Source organism: Mustela nigripes, chromosome 1 (assembly GCF_022355385.1).
Source record: "Mustela nigripes isolate SB6536 chromosome 1, MUSNIG.SB6536, whole genome shotgun sequence".
Taxonomy (NCBI): Eukaryota; Metazoa; Chordata; class Mammalia; order Carnivora; family Mustelidae; genus Mustela; species Mustela nigripes.
Genome location: NC_081557.1, coordinates 233,471,834 through 233,490,261, shown reverse-complemented (window position 1 = coordinate 233,490,261; position 18,428 = coordinate 233,471,834). Strand labels below are relative to the sequence as shown.

The 18,428-nt window shown below is 44.2% G+C and overlaps 1 protein-coding gene across 1 annotated transcript in view; it reads right to left on the bottom strand.

Moving 5' to 3' along the window:
• Positions 1 to 269: 269 nt before the first annotated feature.
• The window catches only part of NWD2 (NACHT and WD repeat domain containing 2), a 181,800-nt gene continuing 163,641 nt past the window's right edge, over positions 270 to 18,428 (bottom strand). Inside the window, exons 6-7 of the mRNA XM_059382237.1 lie at positions 12,834 to 13,423; positions 270 to 6,350 (exon numbers count right to left, since the gene is read on the bottom strand). Of these exons, the coding sequence (XP_059238220.1) occupies positions 2,418 to 6,350; positions 12,834 to 13,423 (4,523 nt within the window). The 3' untranslated portion in view covers positions 270 to 2,417. The remainder of the gene's footprint in view (positions 6,351 to 12,833; positions 13,424 to 18,428) is intronic.

The following is an 18,428-nucleotide window of genomic DNA, read 5'->3' as shown; positions in this document are numbered from 1 at the left end:
AACAGTACCTACTTCATAAGGCTGTTGTGAAGATTACATGGCTTAGTACATACAAAGTACATACAGCTCCATACAGTACATACAGCTCCAAAGCTTTGTATATACTATACACCAAAGCTCTGATGTATAGTAAGCATATTATTATTATTATTATTATTATTATTATTTCTGAAAATCCCTACACTTGCAAAAGTTGGGGAGGAAAAACGCCACGCAAATCTTAGTTTACCTTTTATTCATACAAACAATACATACACAAGACTGTTCATTGTTTGAAGACGGCAATAATTTTCTAGTGTAACAACTCTGTAACAAAATTTAACTAAATGTAACATTTATGAAAATATAAATCTCTGATTGGGTAATTCTTCCCAACAATACAAAGTTTACATAAAAACATTCAATATGAGCTATCAGTTGCAAACAAGTTAGGAAAAATCATTCAAGTCACTTGTTAAACTCTATTGGCTGTTACATAGAATATTCACACACTACATTTAATCCATCTAGGCATTTAATTCTTAGAAATGTGCGGCATGGAGGTCCGACTGATAAGGACAGGAATAGGAACGTGTTGCCTCAGAAGAACTAAAGAAAAAAAAAAAAGCACTGACTCATACAACTCCAGGTGATCTCTACATGGGCTGGGACTTCGCCGGGCTAACTCCCTTTCTGGCTGGTAGCTGGACCAGGAGGAAGATCCTGAAAAAAAGTCTTCGACCGCAGAGTGGGGTGTTTATGTCTGAATCCTGTCTCTGTGTGCTTACACATCAACTTGCTTTCCAAAGTGAAATGCAATGAGCTTGCATTCCTTTTGGATTCGCTCACTTTTCTTCTCCATTTGCAAGAACAATCAAGATGTCGCTGTCTTTTTTCTCACATTCCTCCCCAACATCCCTATTAGGGCTAGAGCAAAAGCTCTCACTCCCTTTATCTCGCCGCTGAAGATCTGCCTGCGGATGCGTGGTGAGTTCATGGCGGAGATGGGCTGAGAGCACATCAGTTCCTTGGTCCTCATTCTGCCGCCGCAAGTCACTTTCCCGTCACTTTCAAAGCAACTGAGCATTGCTGATACCCTTCTAAAACTCATCCAAGGACAGGCCATGTGGAGCCTATGGAAGGAAGAAAATCACTTTCCCCCTTCTGGGATGTGGTATTTTCTTTTAAGTAGGTGAAGTAGTGTTTAAAAAGTATTTAAGACTATAAAGGCCCCGGGGAGCCCTCCAGCAGAAAGGGTGACAGAGGAAGAAGCCTACATATAGAGGGGGGAAGTAGGAAAGTGATTACAAACAGGGACAAGAAGGAACCTTTGGACACCCTTAAGATTTGGGGAATAGTTTAGCACAAAGACAGGCATTTCAGCTTGTCCCCGAATATTTGGTCGTATGTCTGCATTTTCCACAGGAGATAGGAGGAATGAGAGTAAGGCAGATGTCTTCAGTATTTCATAGATGGCGTGTCACGAAAGCTTTCTTTCTGTTAAGATTTACTGCAGGGATTGAGGAAATAATGGATGCTTCCATACGACTGACTGAATAGCCCAGACTTTTGTTAGTACAGTGATGGAGATGAACAGATGTCTTGACCAACTTTATAATGCCCTTTCTATAATTCCACTTAAACGCCCAGCACAAATAGGCATTTCAGAAAGACATGAAAAGATTGTGGTTTCTCATTAAACGTGTTTCTTTCGCCGTCCAGGACGTAGTTTAAAAATCGTATGTTCCATTATATAGAAACCCTTGCATGTGACTGTCTCAACTGTATCTTAATGAAGACTGACGGCGTGCTCAGTAGCCCTATGAGAGTGGTACTTAGTACTTGTGCCCAGTCCAGTGCATGGCCTCACATTTCACGTCCTTTCTCCTGGGAAACTTAGGGATGCAAGGGAGCATTTTTGTTACGTGATTTTGCACCTTTGACCTCCCATCTGCAGACTGGGTTTACACAGTTGTCAGGATTGTAAAATGTAAGGAGAGATTAAGGCTGTGTTTACTTATGGCCACACAATCATTGGAGGTCAAACGGCTCTTTCATGTTTGCAATTCCAGACGATTTCTGTAGCACTCATTCCAGTCCGAGGGGTCTGTATATGGTTCTAGCCTCCGTCATCCAAGCCCATGGAATGAGTTACGCTGCTGCTTCCCACCCAGCAAACGTAAAAAATATCCAGTCAACCACCACTTTTAGAAATTCTCTGTCAAGGTGTCATTCCTGGATTAATGTTGACAAAAAGAGCCAACTCAAAACCGATTTCGTGTTTGTCTTTTTGGCGAGCGTGTGAATGCTGGAACTCCAGCATCTTTCCTGTCTTTAAAGAAAGGAGTAGTTTATCATTTGGGAGACAGAAGATACTTATTTTTTTCTTCCTTCTGTTTGTGTATCGTGCCTGTCTGCTGAGCGAGAAGAATGTTTTGTCAGTTGTCAGGGGTGTAGCTGTGGCCCCTGGGCTCCAGGGCTGAGCCCACCCGGTCATAGCAAGGGTTGTGTTTCTTGGATGGCGTTGCCTCGTTGGGCTCAGAGGAGTCGCTCACCGTGATGGGACTGTCTCTTGCAAAGACCTCAGTAGACTCTCTCCATAAGCAGTCCACAGACACCTTGAAACAGTAACTACTGCACTTTGGCCTGGATGCCTGTGTCGCGTTGTTGAAAATCTGTCTGCTGTTTGAAGTGGCGATTTTAATTTTCAGTGCGGCGTCTACGCGGTCCACCACTGTGTAGATCCCTATGCTCCCGTCGTCAAAACCCACTATGATGTTGAGGTGCCTCTGTGAGAGGGCAAGAAAAGTTGGTGTTTTGTAAAGGGAACAAGCACCGATATTTTTGCCATCGGCCAGTCTCATTACAATCAGACTGGATATCGCACCGTTTTCGTCCTCTTCCTCCCCGTTTCGGAAACAAATGTACACCAGGTAGCGACCATCTCGAGACAGCCTCTGCCTCCAGATGACCCCAGAGGCGTGGACCACCCGTAGTTTACCGCTGTGTAAGTCCAGCACATTGATATTCTCGTCTCCCCTGGATATAATGCCTAGCTTGCCGTTGGGAGAGATCTCGAAATCCTCCAGATTTTTCAAGAAGTTGTTCGGAAGCTGCACACGGCGACAGATGACTTCATCTGTCAGACTCCAAATATTCACTGTCTCGGCTGACGTGATAAACACGATGATGTCAGGGCAGTCGGGGATCAGCTTAAAATTCACGATGGTGGTGCCGTCTTCGCAGCAGAATTTCTTGGTGATGCTGCCCGTCCAGAGACTGACGGCCAGCACTTTGCTCTGGGTCATGCCCACCACAAAGGTATTTGCTGAGGTTATAAAGGCATTCTGCAAAGTGGTCAGAATGTTACACACCCTGTGGCCTGTGGCCAGTCTCCAGACCCTGGAGGCATTTTCCTCACAGAGAGAGACCACAAACTGGTCATTGTGGGTGATCAGGAGCTGAGATATTCTCTGCCCATTAATTCGGAAGAGGTTCTCGCCACTGCTGGTGTGCCAGACGTACTGACTGCTTTTGTCATCTGATGTCACCATGACGTCTCCAGAGGAGGTCAGCACGCAGTGCTCGACTATCCCTTCGTGCTTGAACACTGCCTCAAGGAAGCCGCTGCTGAAGTTCCACTTGTGGACACAATCCGAGCCATCGAGGGAATAAATGATTTCCCCTCTGGCGGGTAACACCAGGCTTTGGATGGGTTTCCCAGTCTTATCTATGTTGGACATGGCGGTGATGATGTCTATATCCCAGATGGAAAGAACACCACTAGTTGACAAAGAGAGCAGCATATTGTGGTGACTGGATTTCACCAGCTTGACTATGGTACCTGAGATTTCCTGTAAGCTCGCCATGCATTGCCCGGTGTCCCGCCTCCAAAAAAACACAGCTGAGGTATTTTCCATGGTCGCGATGATGCAGTCCCCGTTTTTGGACAGCACGGCAGATATAAAACGTTCGTTGTGCTTAGCTCTGAACTTCTCGGCCACCTTCCACATGCCGGTATCTAAGAGCTCGATGCTGAGGGCTTTACAGATCAGAATCGCATTTTGGTCCTCCGAGAGTTCCACGCTGACCACCTCACTGTCTTCTCTTCGGCAGTCGAAGTCGTCAGTCAGCTGGGGATTGGAAATGTCCTCAGTATTCCAAACCGAGAGGCTTCCCTCGCTGTCCACCATTACCATCTCTTGAGCCGTGTCCAAGATGAGAAGGAACTTCACAAACCCACCGGAAAATTCAGAAGTCACCGTGCATAACTTTTCTCCACTCCCTAAATGAAATATGGTGGTGGTGTTCAGGTACTGTCCACAGAAAGCATACATGCCATCCAGAGAGCACTGGACACAGGTCACTTCATACCAGCAGTGGAACTGGTAAAGGGGCCACCCGTAGAGCAGATCGATGACGGTGACATCTTTGCTGGCTTCAAGCCAAGCCAGGGCATGGTTGACAGACAAGGTAAACCCATTGATGTAGGTGGAGCTGCTTCCGTGCTTGGTGCCTTTGATTTCCACTTCAGACAGAAGACACGAATTTACATTGTCGTAAATCAGCAAGGTGTTATTTGTCGTGGCCACCACAAGATACTTTTCGTCACTGGTGAGTTTCATACCCAGGATGACAGACTGGGCTGTGGTGATCTGCCGGAGGAGTTGACGGGTTTCCACATCCCAGGTGCTGATGGAGCCGTTCTCTAGAGCTGTGAGGACTGTACTGGGGTTACAGGTAGGCAGAATCTCGGTGACATGCAGGTGACTAGAGGACAAGGGGAGACGTTCCGGGCTATATGTCACATCCATGGATGAGTGTAATGGCACAATGGAGCAATATTTGGGCCCATCTTTGTCACATTCTAAAAGGAGATGTCTGAGTTTGGGAAGGGAACTTACAACAGGCAGCAGCCTTTGTTGAAGCTCTGCGGAAAGCGAGCCTGGAAACGCAGTGACCTTGGTTTTGATGCCGCGGAGAGTGCTAGCCAAGAACTTCAGCTCCTTCTCTTGCGAGTAGTTGTAAGCCAGCTCGATATCTGTAAGCACTTTGTCGAACTGGCCAATTTTGATCATGGTGTAAAGCCAGCTGAAGTTCATGATAATCCCGTAAAGCAGGTCATCGGTTTTTCCACACCTTGTCAGGTGGTGCAAGAGCTCAGACATTTTCCGATGATTGACGAAGAAGATGTCAGGCTCCAGTGGATTACACTGGAAAACCCAGGGCTGGTCTGGAGCCTGCCTATCAAAGGAAGCCTGTTCCATGAAGTGCTTCTCTTCCTCAAGCAAGCTTTTGCTCTCCAAGTCAAGGCAGCCATTCAAGTAGGGGTCCTCAAGGCAGAAAGCTTTCCTCCTGCCCCCTGACCAGACTCCCAGAAAGTAATCTGCCAGGATGGCGTGCATTTCACGCAGGTCACCATCGTCCTGCAGATACAACTTCTGGGCTATGAGCTGCAGGTGTCTATTGGCCCAGACCAGGAGTGTGACGTTCTTCACATGTCTTTCTATTAAGTATCCACTGAGACCATCCTTGAGCCTTGCAATGTACAGATAAGGTACTCTCAGGGGATTGCTGGGCCTGGAGTTCTCATTGAGCTCATTCATCACACTGTTGTCTAGGGCCAACACATCCTCCAGTTCCATTTCACTCAAACCCATTTTGGCCATGGTGATGTAACCAAGAGCCCTGGAGACCAGTTTCTGACCACACTTCTTCTCCAAGGACCAGAAGAGCTGCTCTATACTTTCGTGAACTGTGACACAGAGGGAGGATTCATCAACATCTTTGTGTGATCTCCAGTGTCTCACCTCCCTGAAGGTCAGGTTCACAAACATGGGCAGCGTGCACTTGGAGAATGCGTTGTTCACGTAAATCTGTTGGCCTGATGTGACCTTCCTTTTGACCCGCAGCAGCTGGTGTTTGAGGACCTGGCTGCACATCTTCCTGTCCCGGGGAATCAGCTCGATGTAGTTGGCTTCCTCATGGATAAGGCACCTCAGTTTCTGCAGGATCCCATGTCTGTTAGGCAGTGTGGACAGGACTATTCGTACGAAGCGGGGAAGGTGAGCTGGGAGCCACCAAAGCTTCCTGGCCTCGTCACTCTCTGAGAGCTGCTCTAGGGCATCAAATATTATTACTAGAGGTCTCTGCAATGAAGACTCATTCAAAAGATTTATAAACAAGTCACGGAGGTCATGGATCTTCTTAGGGTAGCTTTGAACCAGACACCGGTAGTTGACTGCTAATTGTTCACAAACGCTTAGAAGGAGAGTCTTAAGGTCAGTACTCATATCTGTGGTACCTAGAAATCTCATGACGACTACTGGGTCAGATTCTGGTCCTGTGTCTTCATGTAGCCAGCCATAGGCCTGAAACATAAAGGTAGTGTTTAGAACGGTAATATATGTTCACATGGTTGCGTACAACAGCGTTTCCTCCCTCCAGGGGTCAGACTTCTGGTAACCCTGACCTTGCAGACAGTGGCCTAGAACCAGAAACTAGGCACACCTGAGAAGATCAAAGAGCTGTCACAGAGCTCATGCACTAAGATCTATAGGCGAGGCTGTCACGATCACTCTAATGAAGGTATGAAATAGCGATAATAGTCTTATTCAATTCCAAGGCAGCACTTAGCTTGTTACAAAGAATTTCATAAACAGTGAATCTGCATATCTAGTATGGTCAGGTTTTCATCACTGAATCCTGTTTCCTGGCATGGTGGTTGGCTCACAATAGATGCTTAATAAGTATTTGTTTAATGAATAGGATAAGTAGAGATTTACACATTTACACATTACACATTACACATTTACACATTTATGCATTATATGGAGTCAAATGTCTTCACTAATTGAGATCCCATAGGGCTGATCAAATTCTTAGCTAATTAGAATGTGATTAAAAAAAATAGTACTAAAATACTGAATAGAATCCTTAATGACCCAGAGACATTTTCCTATATTGTGGTGCTATAGGGTTATCTTCTTGATTACTCATTGTTGTAAAGATCTATATAATGTTGACTAAAACTTTAAGCCTTGTGTTTTATGACAGCTCATGATTTATCTACAGTCAGTTATCAGTCTTCACATTATCTCTAGGTGGGGCAGATGGGATTATAGCACCATTTAACAGAAGAGGAAACCAGTGCAAGCGGATAAATGACTTGCTTAGAGTTAAGTGGTTACCAAGAGACAAAGCTGGAGGGTTTTTTTTCCCCTCAAACTGCAGAGCGAAGGAGATAACATATATAAGGGGGCTGTTAAATTTAGAATTTCTCTGGCAGGAAAGGCAAGGACAAGAAGGGATATGATCAAAGTATATATAAAAAAAAATCCCAAAGTCTATTTTTAGGGAGATAATGTCTTTCAGTAATCCTTGGAATTCACCAAGGATACTGCTTAAGAAAGGACACAGTTTATACATGAGGAAGTAAGTTTATGAAACTTGGTTCCTCAGGGTTTAGTTCAAGGTTAAGGCATGAATAAGTTTAGGAAAAGGATGTCAGTTTCCGAATGAGCTATTAAGGGAAAGGAGCAATTAACTGTTTAGCCCCATACCTTGAAGCCCATGTGGAGGAAGTTAATCCTGCCATCCTACTACAACTGTCCGACAGTGGCAAATCAGAAACAGAACACGATATTTCGTCCCTGTGTGGCTTGCTTCTGATGATGATATGTATTGCCCTCTCTTCTCCCACTCCCGTGTTGTTGAACATGTAGAGAGCGATCCTCCGATCATGAGCTCGTGTCCATGGAAATGCTGGGCACGCAGGAGATAACCTCGGATAAACACGAGCCATCTCTCTGCATTCTCACAAGGGACATGAAGTCACGAAGGGAGTACAGGTTGTTGTTGGCGGGACAGACATACCCCAGGAGAGAGGCAACTGGAGCAGAGGCAGGGGACCTAGGAACAGGTGAGGCTTCTTGTGGGACCAGAGTTCTGGAATGTGAATAGACACACTCTGGTGGCTCGACAAAATATCCAGAAGAGCGAGAGCTCAGAAAACCATTTTTCAAGTTGACCAACTCGACTGTCACCACGTCCTGCCCCTCAGGGACTGCTGATCCGTACTGGGATATCAGCACATTCCACATGATTCTGTACTTCCTGTGCTACTGCACATGGACTTGCTTCACAGGGAATATTGTCAAGTCCAACAACATTTGCACCTCCAACCACTTTGCCCTTCCCTCTTCCAGAGGGAAAAAGCCCTAGAGTGAAGGTCAAATGCTCTACGTGGATGTTTTCTCATTAGATTTCAGCTCCTGTACGTGTGCTCCTCATACTGCTGTTGTCCTGTTGACCTGGAACATTCTAAAGTTGGAAGTTTTACATACAAATTAGTGTTCACACACACACATAAACACACACACTTTATTTTGATGCAACATGTGCAACATGGCCCCTAAATGTAACCCTGCCACTTGGTCTGGTGTTCCATTAAAAAAGAACTATGTCTTCTAACAACAGAAGAAACACCAGCGGTGCTGGGTGACTCAGTCTGTTAAGCGTTGGTCTCTTGGTTTCGGCTCAGGTCATGATCTCAGTGTCATGGGACTGAACCCTGTGTCCAGCTCCACAGTCTGTGCAGGGTCTGGTTTGGATTCTTTCTACCTCCTCCTCTCTCTTTCTCTCTCTCTCTCTCTCAAATAAATAATCTTAAAAAAAAAAAAAAAAGGAGGAGGAGGAGGAGGGAGGAGGAGGAGAAGGAGGAAGAGAAGAAGGAGAAGAAGAAGGAGAAGGAGGAGCAGGAGGAGGAGGAGGAGCGGAGGAGGAAAAGGAAGGGGAAGAAGGGGAAAAAGGAAAAAAGGGGAGGAAAACCCAGCAGCTGGGCTTGGCATATTAAGAAATGGTAAATTATTGAAGAGACTGTCTTTTTTCCACTGTATATTTTTTCCTGTTTTGTCGAAGATTAATTGACCATAGAGTTGAGCGTCCATATCTGGGCTCTCTACTCTGTTCCACTGGTCTATGTGTCTGTTTTGATGCTGGTACCATGCTGTCTTGATGATCACAGCTTTGTAGTAAAGCCTGAAATCAGGTAACGTGATGCCCCCAGCTTTATTTTTGTTTTTTCAACATTTCCTTAGCAATTCGGGGTCTCTTCTGATTCCATACAAATTTTTGGATTATTTGCTCCAGCTCTTTGAAGAATACTGGTGGAATTTTGATCGGAATGGAATTAAAAGTATAGATTGCTCTAGGCAGTATAGACATTTTAACAATGTTTATTCTTCCGATCCAAGAGCATGGAATGGTCTTCCATCTTTTTGTATCTTCTTCAATTTCTTTCATGAGTGTTCTGTAGTTCCTCAAGTACAGATCCTTTACCTCTTTTGTTAGGTTTATTCCCAGGTATCTTATGGTTCTTGGTGCTATAGTAAATGGAATTGATTCTCTAATTTCCCTTTCTGTATTTTCATTGTTAGTGTATAAGAAAGCCACTGATTTCTGCACATTGACTTTGTATCCTGCCACGTTGCTGAATTGCTGTATGAGTTCTAGTAGTTTGGGGGTGGAGTCTTTTGGGTTTTCCATATAAAGAATCATGTCATCTGTGAAGAGAGAGAGTTTGACTTCTTCATTGCCAATTTGGATACCTTTTATTTCTCTTTGTTGTCTGATTGCTGTTGCTAGGACTTCTAATACTATGTTGAACAAGAGTGGTGAGAGTGGGCACCCTTGTCATGTTCCTGATCTCAACAGGAAGGCTGCAAGCTTTTTCCCATTGAGGATGATATTTGCTGTGGGTCTTTCAGAGATAGATTTCATGAGGTTCAGGAATGTTCCCTCTATCCCTATACTTTGAAGTATTTTAATCAGGAATGGATGCTGGATTTTGTCAAATGCTTTTTCTGCATCAATTGAGAGGACCATGTGGTTCTTCTCTCTTCTCATATTAATTTGTTGTATCACATTGATTGATTTGCGAATGTTGAACCATCCTTGTAGCCCAGCCCAGGGAATGGGAGAAGATATTTGCAAATGACAGTAAAGACAAAAGGTTGATATCCAGGATCTATAATGAACTCCTCAAACTCAACACACATGAAACAGACAAACATATGAAAAAATGGGCAGAAGATATGAACAGACACTTCTCCAATCAAGACATACAAATGGCTATCAGACACATGAAAAAATGTTCATCATCACTAGCCCTCAGGGAGATTCAAATTAAAACCACATTGAGATATCACCTTACACCAGTTAGAATGGCCAAAATTAACAAAACAGGAAACAACATGTGTTGGAGAGGATGTGGAGAAAGGGGAACCCTCTTACACTGTTGGTGGGAATGCAAGTTGGTGCAGCCTCTTTGGAGAACAGTGTGGAGATTCCTCAAGAAATTAAAAATAGAACTTCCCTATGACCCTGCAATTGCACTACTGGGTATTTACCCCAAAGATACAGATGTCGTGAAAAGAAGGGCCATCTGTACCCCAATGTTTATAGCAGCAATGGCCACGGTCACCAAACTATGGAAGGAACCAAGATGCCCTTCACGGATGAATGGTCCATATACACTATGGAGTATTATGCCTCCATCAGAAAGGATGAATACCCAACTTTTGTAGCAACATGGACGGGACTGAAGAGATTATGCTGAGTGAAATAAGTCAAGCAGAGAGAGTCAATTATCATATGGTTTCACTTATTTGTGGAGCATAACAAATATCATGGAGGACAAGGGGTGTTAGAGAGGAGAAGGGAGTTGGGGTAAATTGGAAGGGGAGGTGAATCATGAGAGACAATGGACTCTGAAAAACAATCTGAGGGGTTTGAAGTGGCAGGGGGGGGTGGGAGGTTGGGGTACCAGGTGGTGGGTATTATAGAGGGCACGGATTGCATGGAGCACTGGGTGTGGTGAAAAAATAATGAATACTGTTTTTCTGAAAATAAATAAATTAAAAAAAAAAAGAGAAATGGTAAATTAACTTTCCTGGGGACTTTCTTTTTCTTTTTTTTTTTTTTTTTAAGATTTTATTTATTTATTTGACAGACAGAGATCACAAGTAGGCAAAGAGACAGGCAGAGAGAGAGAGGAGGAAGCAGGCTCCCTGCTGAGCAGAGAGCCCGATGTGGGGCTCTATCCCAGGACCCTGAGATCATGACCTGAGCCGAAGGCAGAGGCTTAATCCACTGAGCCACCCAGGTGCCCCTCCTGGGGACTTTTTAAGAGTAAGTTTATACACCAGATTTTTGCCTGTGAGCTTACTTTGAAACCTAATCCCCACGTAAGGTACAGCGCAGCGATCCCTGTTCTTGTCTTCAAGATGACCTCCCTGAGATTGTGATAGCACATGACGGATGACGAGAGTGTCTGTGGAGTTAAAGAAAGCTCTGTTCTCGAGAGAAGAACCCCAGGAAGGACAATGTAGAGATTCTGAGGTAACACCAAGATAATAGAAACCATCAGACAGGGACGTCAGGTGCAAAAGGAGATTACAACGGAACTAGTTTCGTCCAGTTTAGGCTGACATGCCAAGACAAGAGACCCTACATTCCAGAGTGAGGTAGGCACGATTTGTAAGGGAGTTGTGAAAACCAGTTTTGCTACCTTTAGTGGGACTAAAAAGGAGTTTCAAGAAGCCCCCCCCCCCAAAAAAAAATTGGAGATTAGGGTGCCGTGGGTCATATCTGTTAACATCCACTCCCAAAGGGGAGGACTGAGCAATACCCTCACTTCTCACCCCAGGAAAGAGGCTTCAGTGGCCTACTGACAGGCCGACTGACATAGAGCTGGGGAGCCAGGGCAACGGATGTCCTCAGACACCTGAGAAATATGGAGGTTAGCTGACAAGGCTGGCTAGCTCTTTGGATAGAACAGGGGGTGGAGAAGTGTTCTTTCCCAGGGCGAAAAATACCCAAGTGCTTCCCATGTGACACATGTGCGCCACTGGCTAGACTGAGCTGATGGAGAGAGGTTTTTGTTGGCTCTGTTTGCCCCAGGTCCCATCTGAGGGAGCTTGCTAGGCTGTGGATCTTGGCTGTGGATCTCTAGAAAGGTACTAGAAGTGTGTGGCTGGGTGTCTAGAAGTCATGGAAAGGACCAGCTAGCAAAAATTAAAAAATGCATCCCCCTGTGTTTGGGGAACTGTGGATAAAATAAGATGCTCAGTGAGGACAGGGCAGGAGAGATGGGAGGGAAAGAATGTCCAGAAAACTAGAAAAAGGCCTCAGAAGAATTAGGAGGCAGCTTTAAACACCTGATGTGACCACAGACTGTGGAGTCTTGTTTTTACAACAGTATTGGTTATGTAAGAACTTTCTGGCCACCTTATCTTTCCTACTTCCCTGAAGCCATAACCCTAGGGCCGGGATGGGGGTGGGGGGAGGCGGGGGAAGTGCTATGTGGTGAAAGAAGGGGAAGATGACCACATCCTGATTTCCCAGGGCAGGTGCCTTGCTTATCGTGAGCCTCAGCTGCGGGAGAGAAATATAAACTCGAGTTTTAATTATCCTCTTAGACCGGACAGAGTGAATTGCTCAACTGTGAATGACTTCGTGTCCAGAGCGATAGGAGGGCTTGTCTTTGCTGAGAGGGATGAGAAGAGTTGTGAGATCTCCCCGAGTCCCCATCCAAATGGGAACTGGCCCCACAACATAAGTGTGACCAAGGGGAGAGAAAAATAAAGCTGTTCTCTTCACTGTACCCCATGGACCTTATTCTTTCCATAGGACCATTATACCAGCGTAAGAGAAACACTGAAGTCGCCTTTTCAGAAAGACTAATTATCATTCAGGTAGTAAACACAGGGATGGAAGTGACTTTTGACCCAGTTGTCTTTTCCCCGAAAGGAAAGGATTTTTACAAATAAGCTTGTGAAAGAAAAGGCTCTCACCTTTTTCGCTACTTCGGCTAGCAGGAGCGTCTTCCCAGTGCACGGTCCGCCGTATATGACCAGAGGGTTGATGTGCCCAGTTTTGCTTGGCAGAACGTACTTATGCACGATGTTGAGAGGTTCACATTTGTACTCATAGAAGGAGGCGTACGTCTTACACAATGAGGAATGCTGAAGGATTTCATCGTAGAGCGTGTCAGTTTCGGTGTCAAAATTCTGTTGGACGGTTGCCTGAATGATATCGATCATGTCCTCATAAAACTGTTTACCAAGTCCTTCTATGTAATGATTTTCTATTTCTTGGGAATAGCCCAGTTTCATGTCACAATGGGTAACAGACGTGTACACTCTGAGATTAGATGATGCGACGATAGTCGGGATAAATTCGTCCCTGAGTTTTATCAGTTTCTCTTGGGCTTCTGCGTCCCGCATCATCCTTGGTTCTGTTCCAGTGATATCCATGTACTTTCCCATCTCCGGGATTTTCACAAAACGCTCAATGTTGGCGATTTTCCGAATGTAGCAAACACACTTCTTCAGGAAGGCTGGAGTTTGCTTTCCTAGAGCAAAGTCAAACTCGTCCTCTATCGCTGAAAGAGAAAACGTGGGCAGGGGGTTGATTGTCTAGAACAAAGAAGCAGAGGCCCGCACCCCCTGCACTTATCTCCCAAGTCACCAGGGGGAGATGATTTTGCTCGCAGGGGGTAGCAGAATCTTTTGTAGATTAATTACTTAATTCCTTAATTTCCTATCTCTCTTTACCTAGACAGCCAGGAACCCAGTACAATGGGTTTTAATTAAAATTAATTTCCTCCCCAGTCAGAGGGAGAGCTTGAGAGCATAAGAAAGAAAGCATCCTGAATTTATAGTTGATTCTTTTAAGTTCCTGTTAATGTTCCTCTGTCAGATTTAAGGGACCTGCTGGGGCCAGGAAAGAATGAGGAAGAGGCCAAATGGCCTAGCTCGCTGACTTCTTCCTTGTCATTCTCTCCTTTACCATGTGGCTTCGCCATTTTATTTGAGGGCGCACTGTACCCCAGACAGACTTGTCTAGGGTTATATACAAGCATGCTCAACATTTGATCATGTTCTGATTAGTGATCAATCTGAATTATCCATATCACTGTTAAATTCCATTATATCCAGCAGAGCAGGTACAGAACAATGATGTAGTATGAAAATGCATTTCTTCGAAGATAAACCAGGTCATACAACACACTGGCTTCTACATAAGCAAATATACATCATTAATCACTGAGGCCCCATGAGAACATTTAAAATGGGAGCTTCAGTAACTCAAACATTACTTGTGCATGATTTTATAGAGGAAATCCCCAAACCAGGCAAAGACCCTACCAAAAAGGAGAATTTCAGACCAATATCACTGATGAATATGGATGCTAAGATTCTCAACAAGATCCTAGCAAACAGGATCCAACAGCACATTTAAAAGATTATCCATCATGGCCAGGTGGGATTCATCCCTGGGCTACAAGGATGGTTCAACATTTGCAAATCAATCAATGTGATAGAACAAATTAATATGAGAAGAGAGAAGAACCACATGGTCCTCTCAATCGATGCAGAAAAAGCATTTATAGAGGAAAAATAAAAAGTAATAAATAATTAAACCAATGGCAATGAACTTTAAGGCATGCAGTCTTTTAAAACTGGCTGCCTTCCCTCATTCTCCCCCGATTTCCTTCAACCAGTTGGTCTTAACTGAGCATCTACTCTGTGCCAGGTATGCTGCTGCTTAATCAGGATACAGTGGGGAGAGAAAACAGACAACCCTGAGGGGGAAAGCCTTTATGGCACTTCTAGTCCAGTGGAGGATGGTGGACATGAAGCCCAGAGTCCCACAGATGGATGGATTATGAGTGCTTTCAGTCCCATGAAGGAGAATAACATGGCACAATGAAAGCAAACTATCAGGAGGGCTACCCCATTTGGAGAAGTCAAGGAAGGCTTTCCTAAGGAGGTGACTCGTAGGCAGTGATCTGATGGAAGAAGCAGGGTTAGGGTGGGCCCTGAATATGCCAGGACAGGCTGGCCAGAAACTGAAAACGTTTCAGTGTGCTGGCCTCAGCTCCAACATCAAACAAAACCCGGAACATATGTGTATTCTCTACTGTGACTATTAAGGAAGGTGGGAACTGTATTTTTAAGTGGTGCCTTTTAGAACTCAAGAGATGATGATTTTTCTCGGGAATGATAGCCATCAATCAAAAGCAACAACTCTAGTAAAAACGATCTGTTTATAGCCATCAGCATGGAGGGAGCTGTGCCATAGTCATCAGTCCATGTTATGAAGGGTTTTGATCAGACAGGCTGGTTAAGGAGGCCAAAGGAGTTCATACAACATGTATCTACTCTTCTTTTAATGTCGACGAGTCAAGATGTAAGAAATCCCCAGAAAGCAACCTTTGGCTCATCTCTTTTCTGGCATCTATGTACCATGCTAGGAGGCACCTTGGATGAACTGGGCACTACCTTCCATGGGCCGGGAGAAAGGAAGTGTCAGTTGTATACCTAATGGCTGATAACCAGACGCTGCATCGTCCCCTCTGACTCCCAGGAAACAAATCAACATAACTGTCACTGTTACCACCTCCATGGAAACAATGTGCAACCAGGAGTGTTGATTACAAATGCTTTGTAAAAAGACATAGAGACAAACCAAGTCGGTAGAACCCATCTAAGCTTCGCTCAGGGCGGGGAAAAAAAGAAGCTGTCCATAATGCCTATTGATAGTATAGACTTCATAAATAGACCTGAAAAAATGAGTCATGTGAGACAAAGTCAACTCTATAGAGTTCTTTCTAGACGCCAGGGGCATCCTCATGATTTTGGGGGGACTTTTATTGATAATTTCTGATATTTATTGGCCTATAAATATTATAAACTTCCCATTCCTTATCAGAATACAATATTTGTTTTCTGTCCTTGCATTTTTCTAAGTATCCTAAAGTTTAACTGGTCATGGCACTCGATGGAGATAACATTAGGAGAGTCCCGGCCGTGAGGGTGATCATTCTTGAGAAGTAAATACCCATTCAGTTTTACTATTCACAGTTAGGCACTATTTGGGGTCTATTATATTTCTCATCCTCTCCTGTTCTTTATAAAGGAGAAAGTAGATGTGTGAAAATTAAGCTCAGTTGGTTAAACAGCTGACTGTTGATGTTGGCTCAGGTCATGATCTCAGAGTCATGGGATGGAGCCCTGTGTCGAGCTCCAGGCTGGGTGCTCCAGGCTCAGAGAATCTCAGAGAGATTCTCTCTCCCTTTAATTCTGTCCCTCCCCCTACTCGTGTGTGTATGGGTGTGTGTGTGTGCACGTGTGCGTGCGTGTGCTCTCTCAGTAAATAAAAAATCTTAAGAAAAAGTGTGAAAAACTACTTTCAGCTATAAAGAGTTCACCTTTCCAGACTTTTCCTGGTATTCTTATTCCAATATTTCTGAAAATATTAAAGTAATACAGATGTAGTAGTAATCCATTTCATAGAACTGGCACTTCTCCAACCATTTTAATTGTGTAGACATGATCTCAAAATGAGTTTGAAATGTAAAATCAATAACATTGCTACGAGCATGCATATCTTTAAGAGATGTCCCCCAACCAGAAAACAGCCCGCTTGTTGTAGTTCATATGACATAGTATAAACTTATTTATTTATAGATGGCTGGCTACATGGACAGAGCTTTTTAGTGTAGAGAGAATTAGGAGAAAGTGTTTTCCTGTGTAATACGTGAACCCTGGAGCTGCGTGATTCTAAAGAGGATGTGCTCCCCAAACCGGGTCTCTTGCATCACGAATAAGAAAGCTTTGGGCCACTTGGGTGGCTTAGTCGGTTAAGTGTCTTCCTTTGGCTCAGGTCATGATCCCAGGGTCCTCTCCCTCCACCTGCTGCTTCCCCTGCTTGTGCGCACACACTCTCTCTCTGTCAAATAATAATAAAGACAATCTTAAAAAGAAATAGGAAAGTTTTGTTCTGGGCATTTTCTTCAAATACAGCACATTTTAAGGACCATGGTAGTTTTGTTCTTGATAAAAATGAAGAATCAGAGTCCCAAAATTGGATAAAAACCCCTCCAAAGCAATAAGGAGATTTGTCAGTCTGTATATTCTAAAGATAGTACTTATTTTTGCCAATTTATTATTTTCAGGGACACCTAAAATAAGACCTCACTTTTTCTAGTTTGTCAAGAATGAATTTGTCAAAATTACTTATAGTTTCCCTGAGCTTGAAGTACACGTATACAGGGAGAATGATATCGAGCGCCTGTTAGGTTTCTCACTTTGTCATGCCACTCACGAAACCAATCTGAAAACCCAACTGCTATTGCTTTTCCCTCAATAACTCTTCACGATCACTTTTTAAGATTGTATTCATTTATTTATTTTAGAGGGTCAGGGGAGGGGCAGAGGAAGGAGAGAGAATTGTTTTTTTAAGATTTTATTTATTTATTTGACAGACAGAGATCACAAGTAGGCAGAGAGGCAGGCAGAGAGGGGAGGAAGCAGGCTCCCTGCTGGCAGAGAGCCAGACGTGGGGCTCGATCCCAGGACCCTGGGATCATGACCTGAGCCGAAGGCAGAGGCTTAACCCACTAAGCCACCCAGACACCCAGGAGAGAGACTTTTAAGCAGACTCCTTGCTGAGTGCAGAGTCCAATGTGATGCTGGGCTTGATCTCACGACACCCCTCCTGCGCTGCCCCCTGACGAGATCATGAAATCAAGAGTCTGCGTTTAACCTACTGAGCCACCCAGGTGCCCCTTCACTATCAATTTTTAAAATAAATGTTATATATCTGATTATTTTTACTCAATAGTCTTTGTCCCCTAGAAAGTACCACTGATACATTCCTTCAGCTCTGCGGTTTCCTGTGCATCCCTAATAAATAAATAAATAAATCATAATAATAAAAAAAAATAAAGCCTCCTTTCTATGGCGAAGAAAGGCTGACAGATGAGTCTCTGGCCGTAGATTTTTATTTTAAGGTTAAATTAGATGCTGCCACTCCCTTACTTCCTTATTTCTCAACTTCCAGTGGCTTCCCAGCTTACCCAGAATAAAACATGAGGTTCTTATTATGTTTTCCTCTCTCTTTCCCCAGGCCTGGCTACCTTCTTCCTGCTCCTAGGACTTACTAAGCACATTTCTGTCTCAGGGATCTTGAATCTGGTAATCCCTCTGCTTGGAATTCTCTGCCTGAGATAGAGCACAGCCAGCTCTGACAATTTCTGTCATTCAGCTCAAAGTTCTCTCCTGATGGCCCACTCCTTCTCCACCTGGAACCCCACATTCTTCCTTAACCCCTCTTACTCTGTCTTGTTTGTTCATATTGTGTAACTTTTCTGAAATGATCCTCTTCATTTATTTGATTACTTGCCTATCATTTATTCCCCCCCCCCCCACTAAAAAAATAAGTTCTGAGAGAGAGAGACACCTTGCCTTCTTGTTCACTGGTGTATCCCCAGTGCCTGGCACATAGCAGGCTCTCCATAAATGTTTGCTGAGTGAGTGACTGAATGAATGAGTGAACAGAATAAATGAATGAACTCAGAACACTGACAGAGTCTGGTCTAA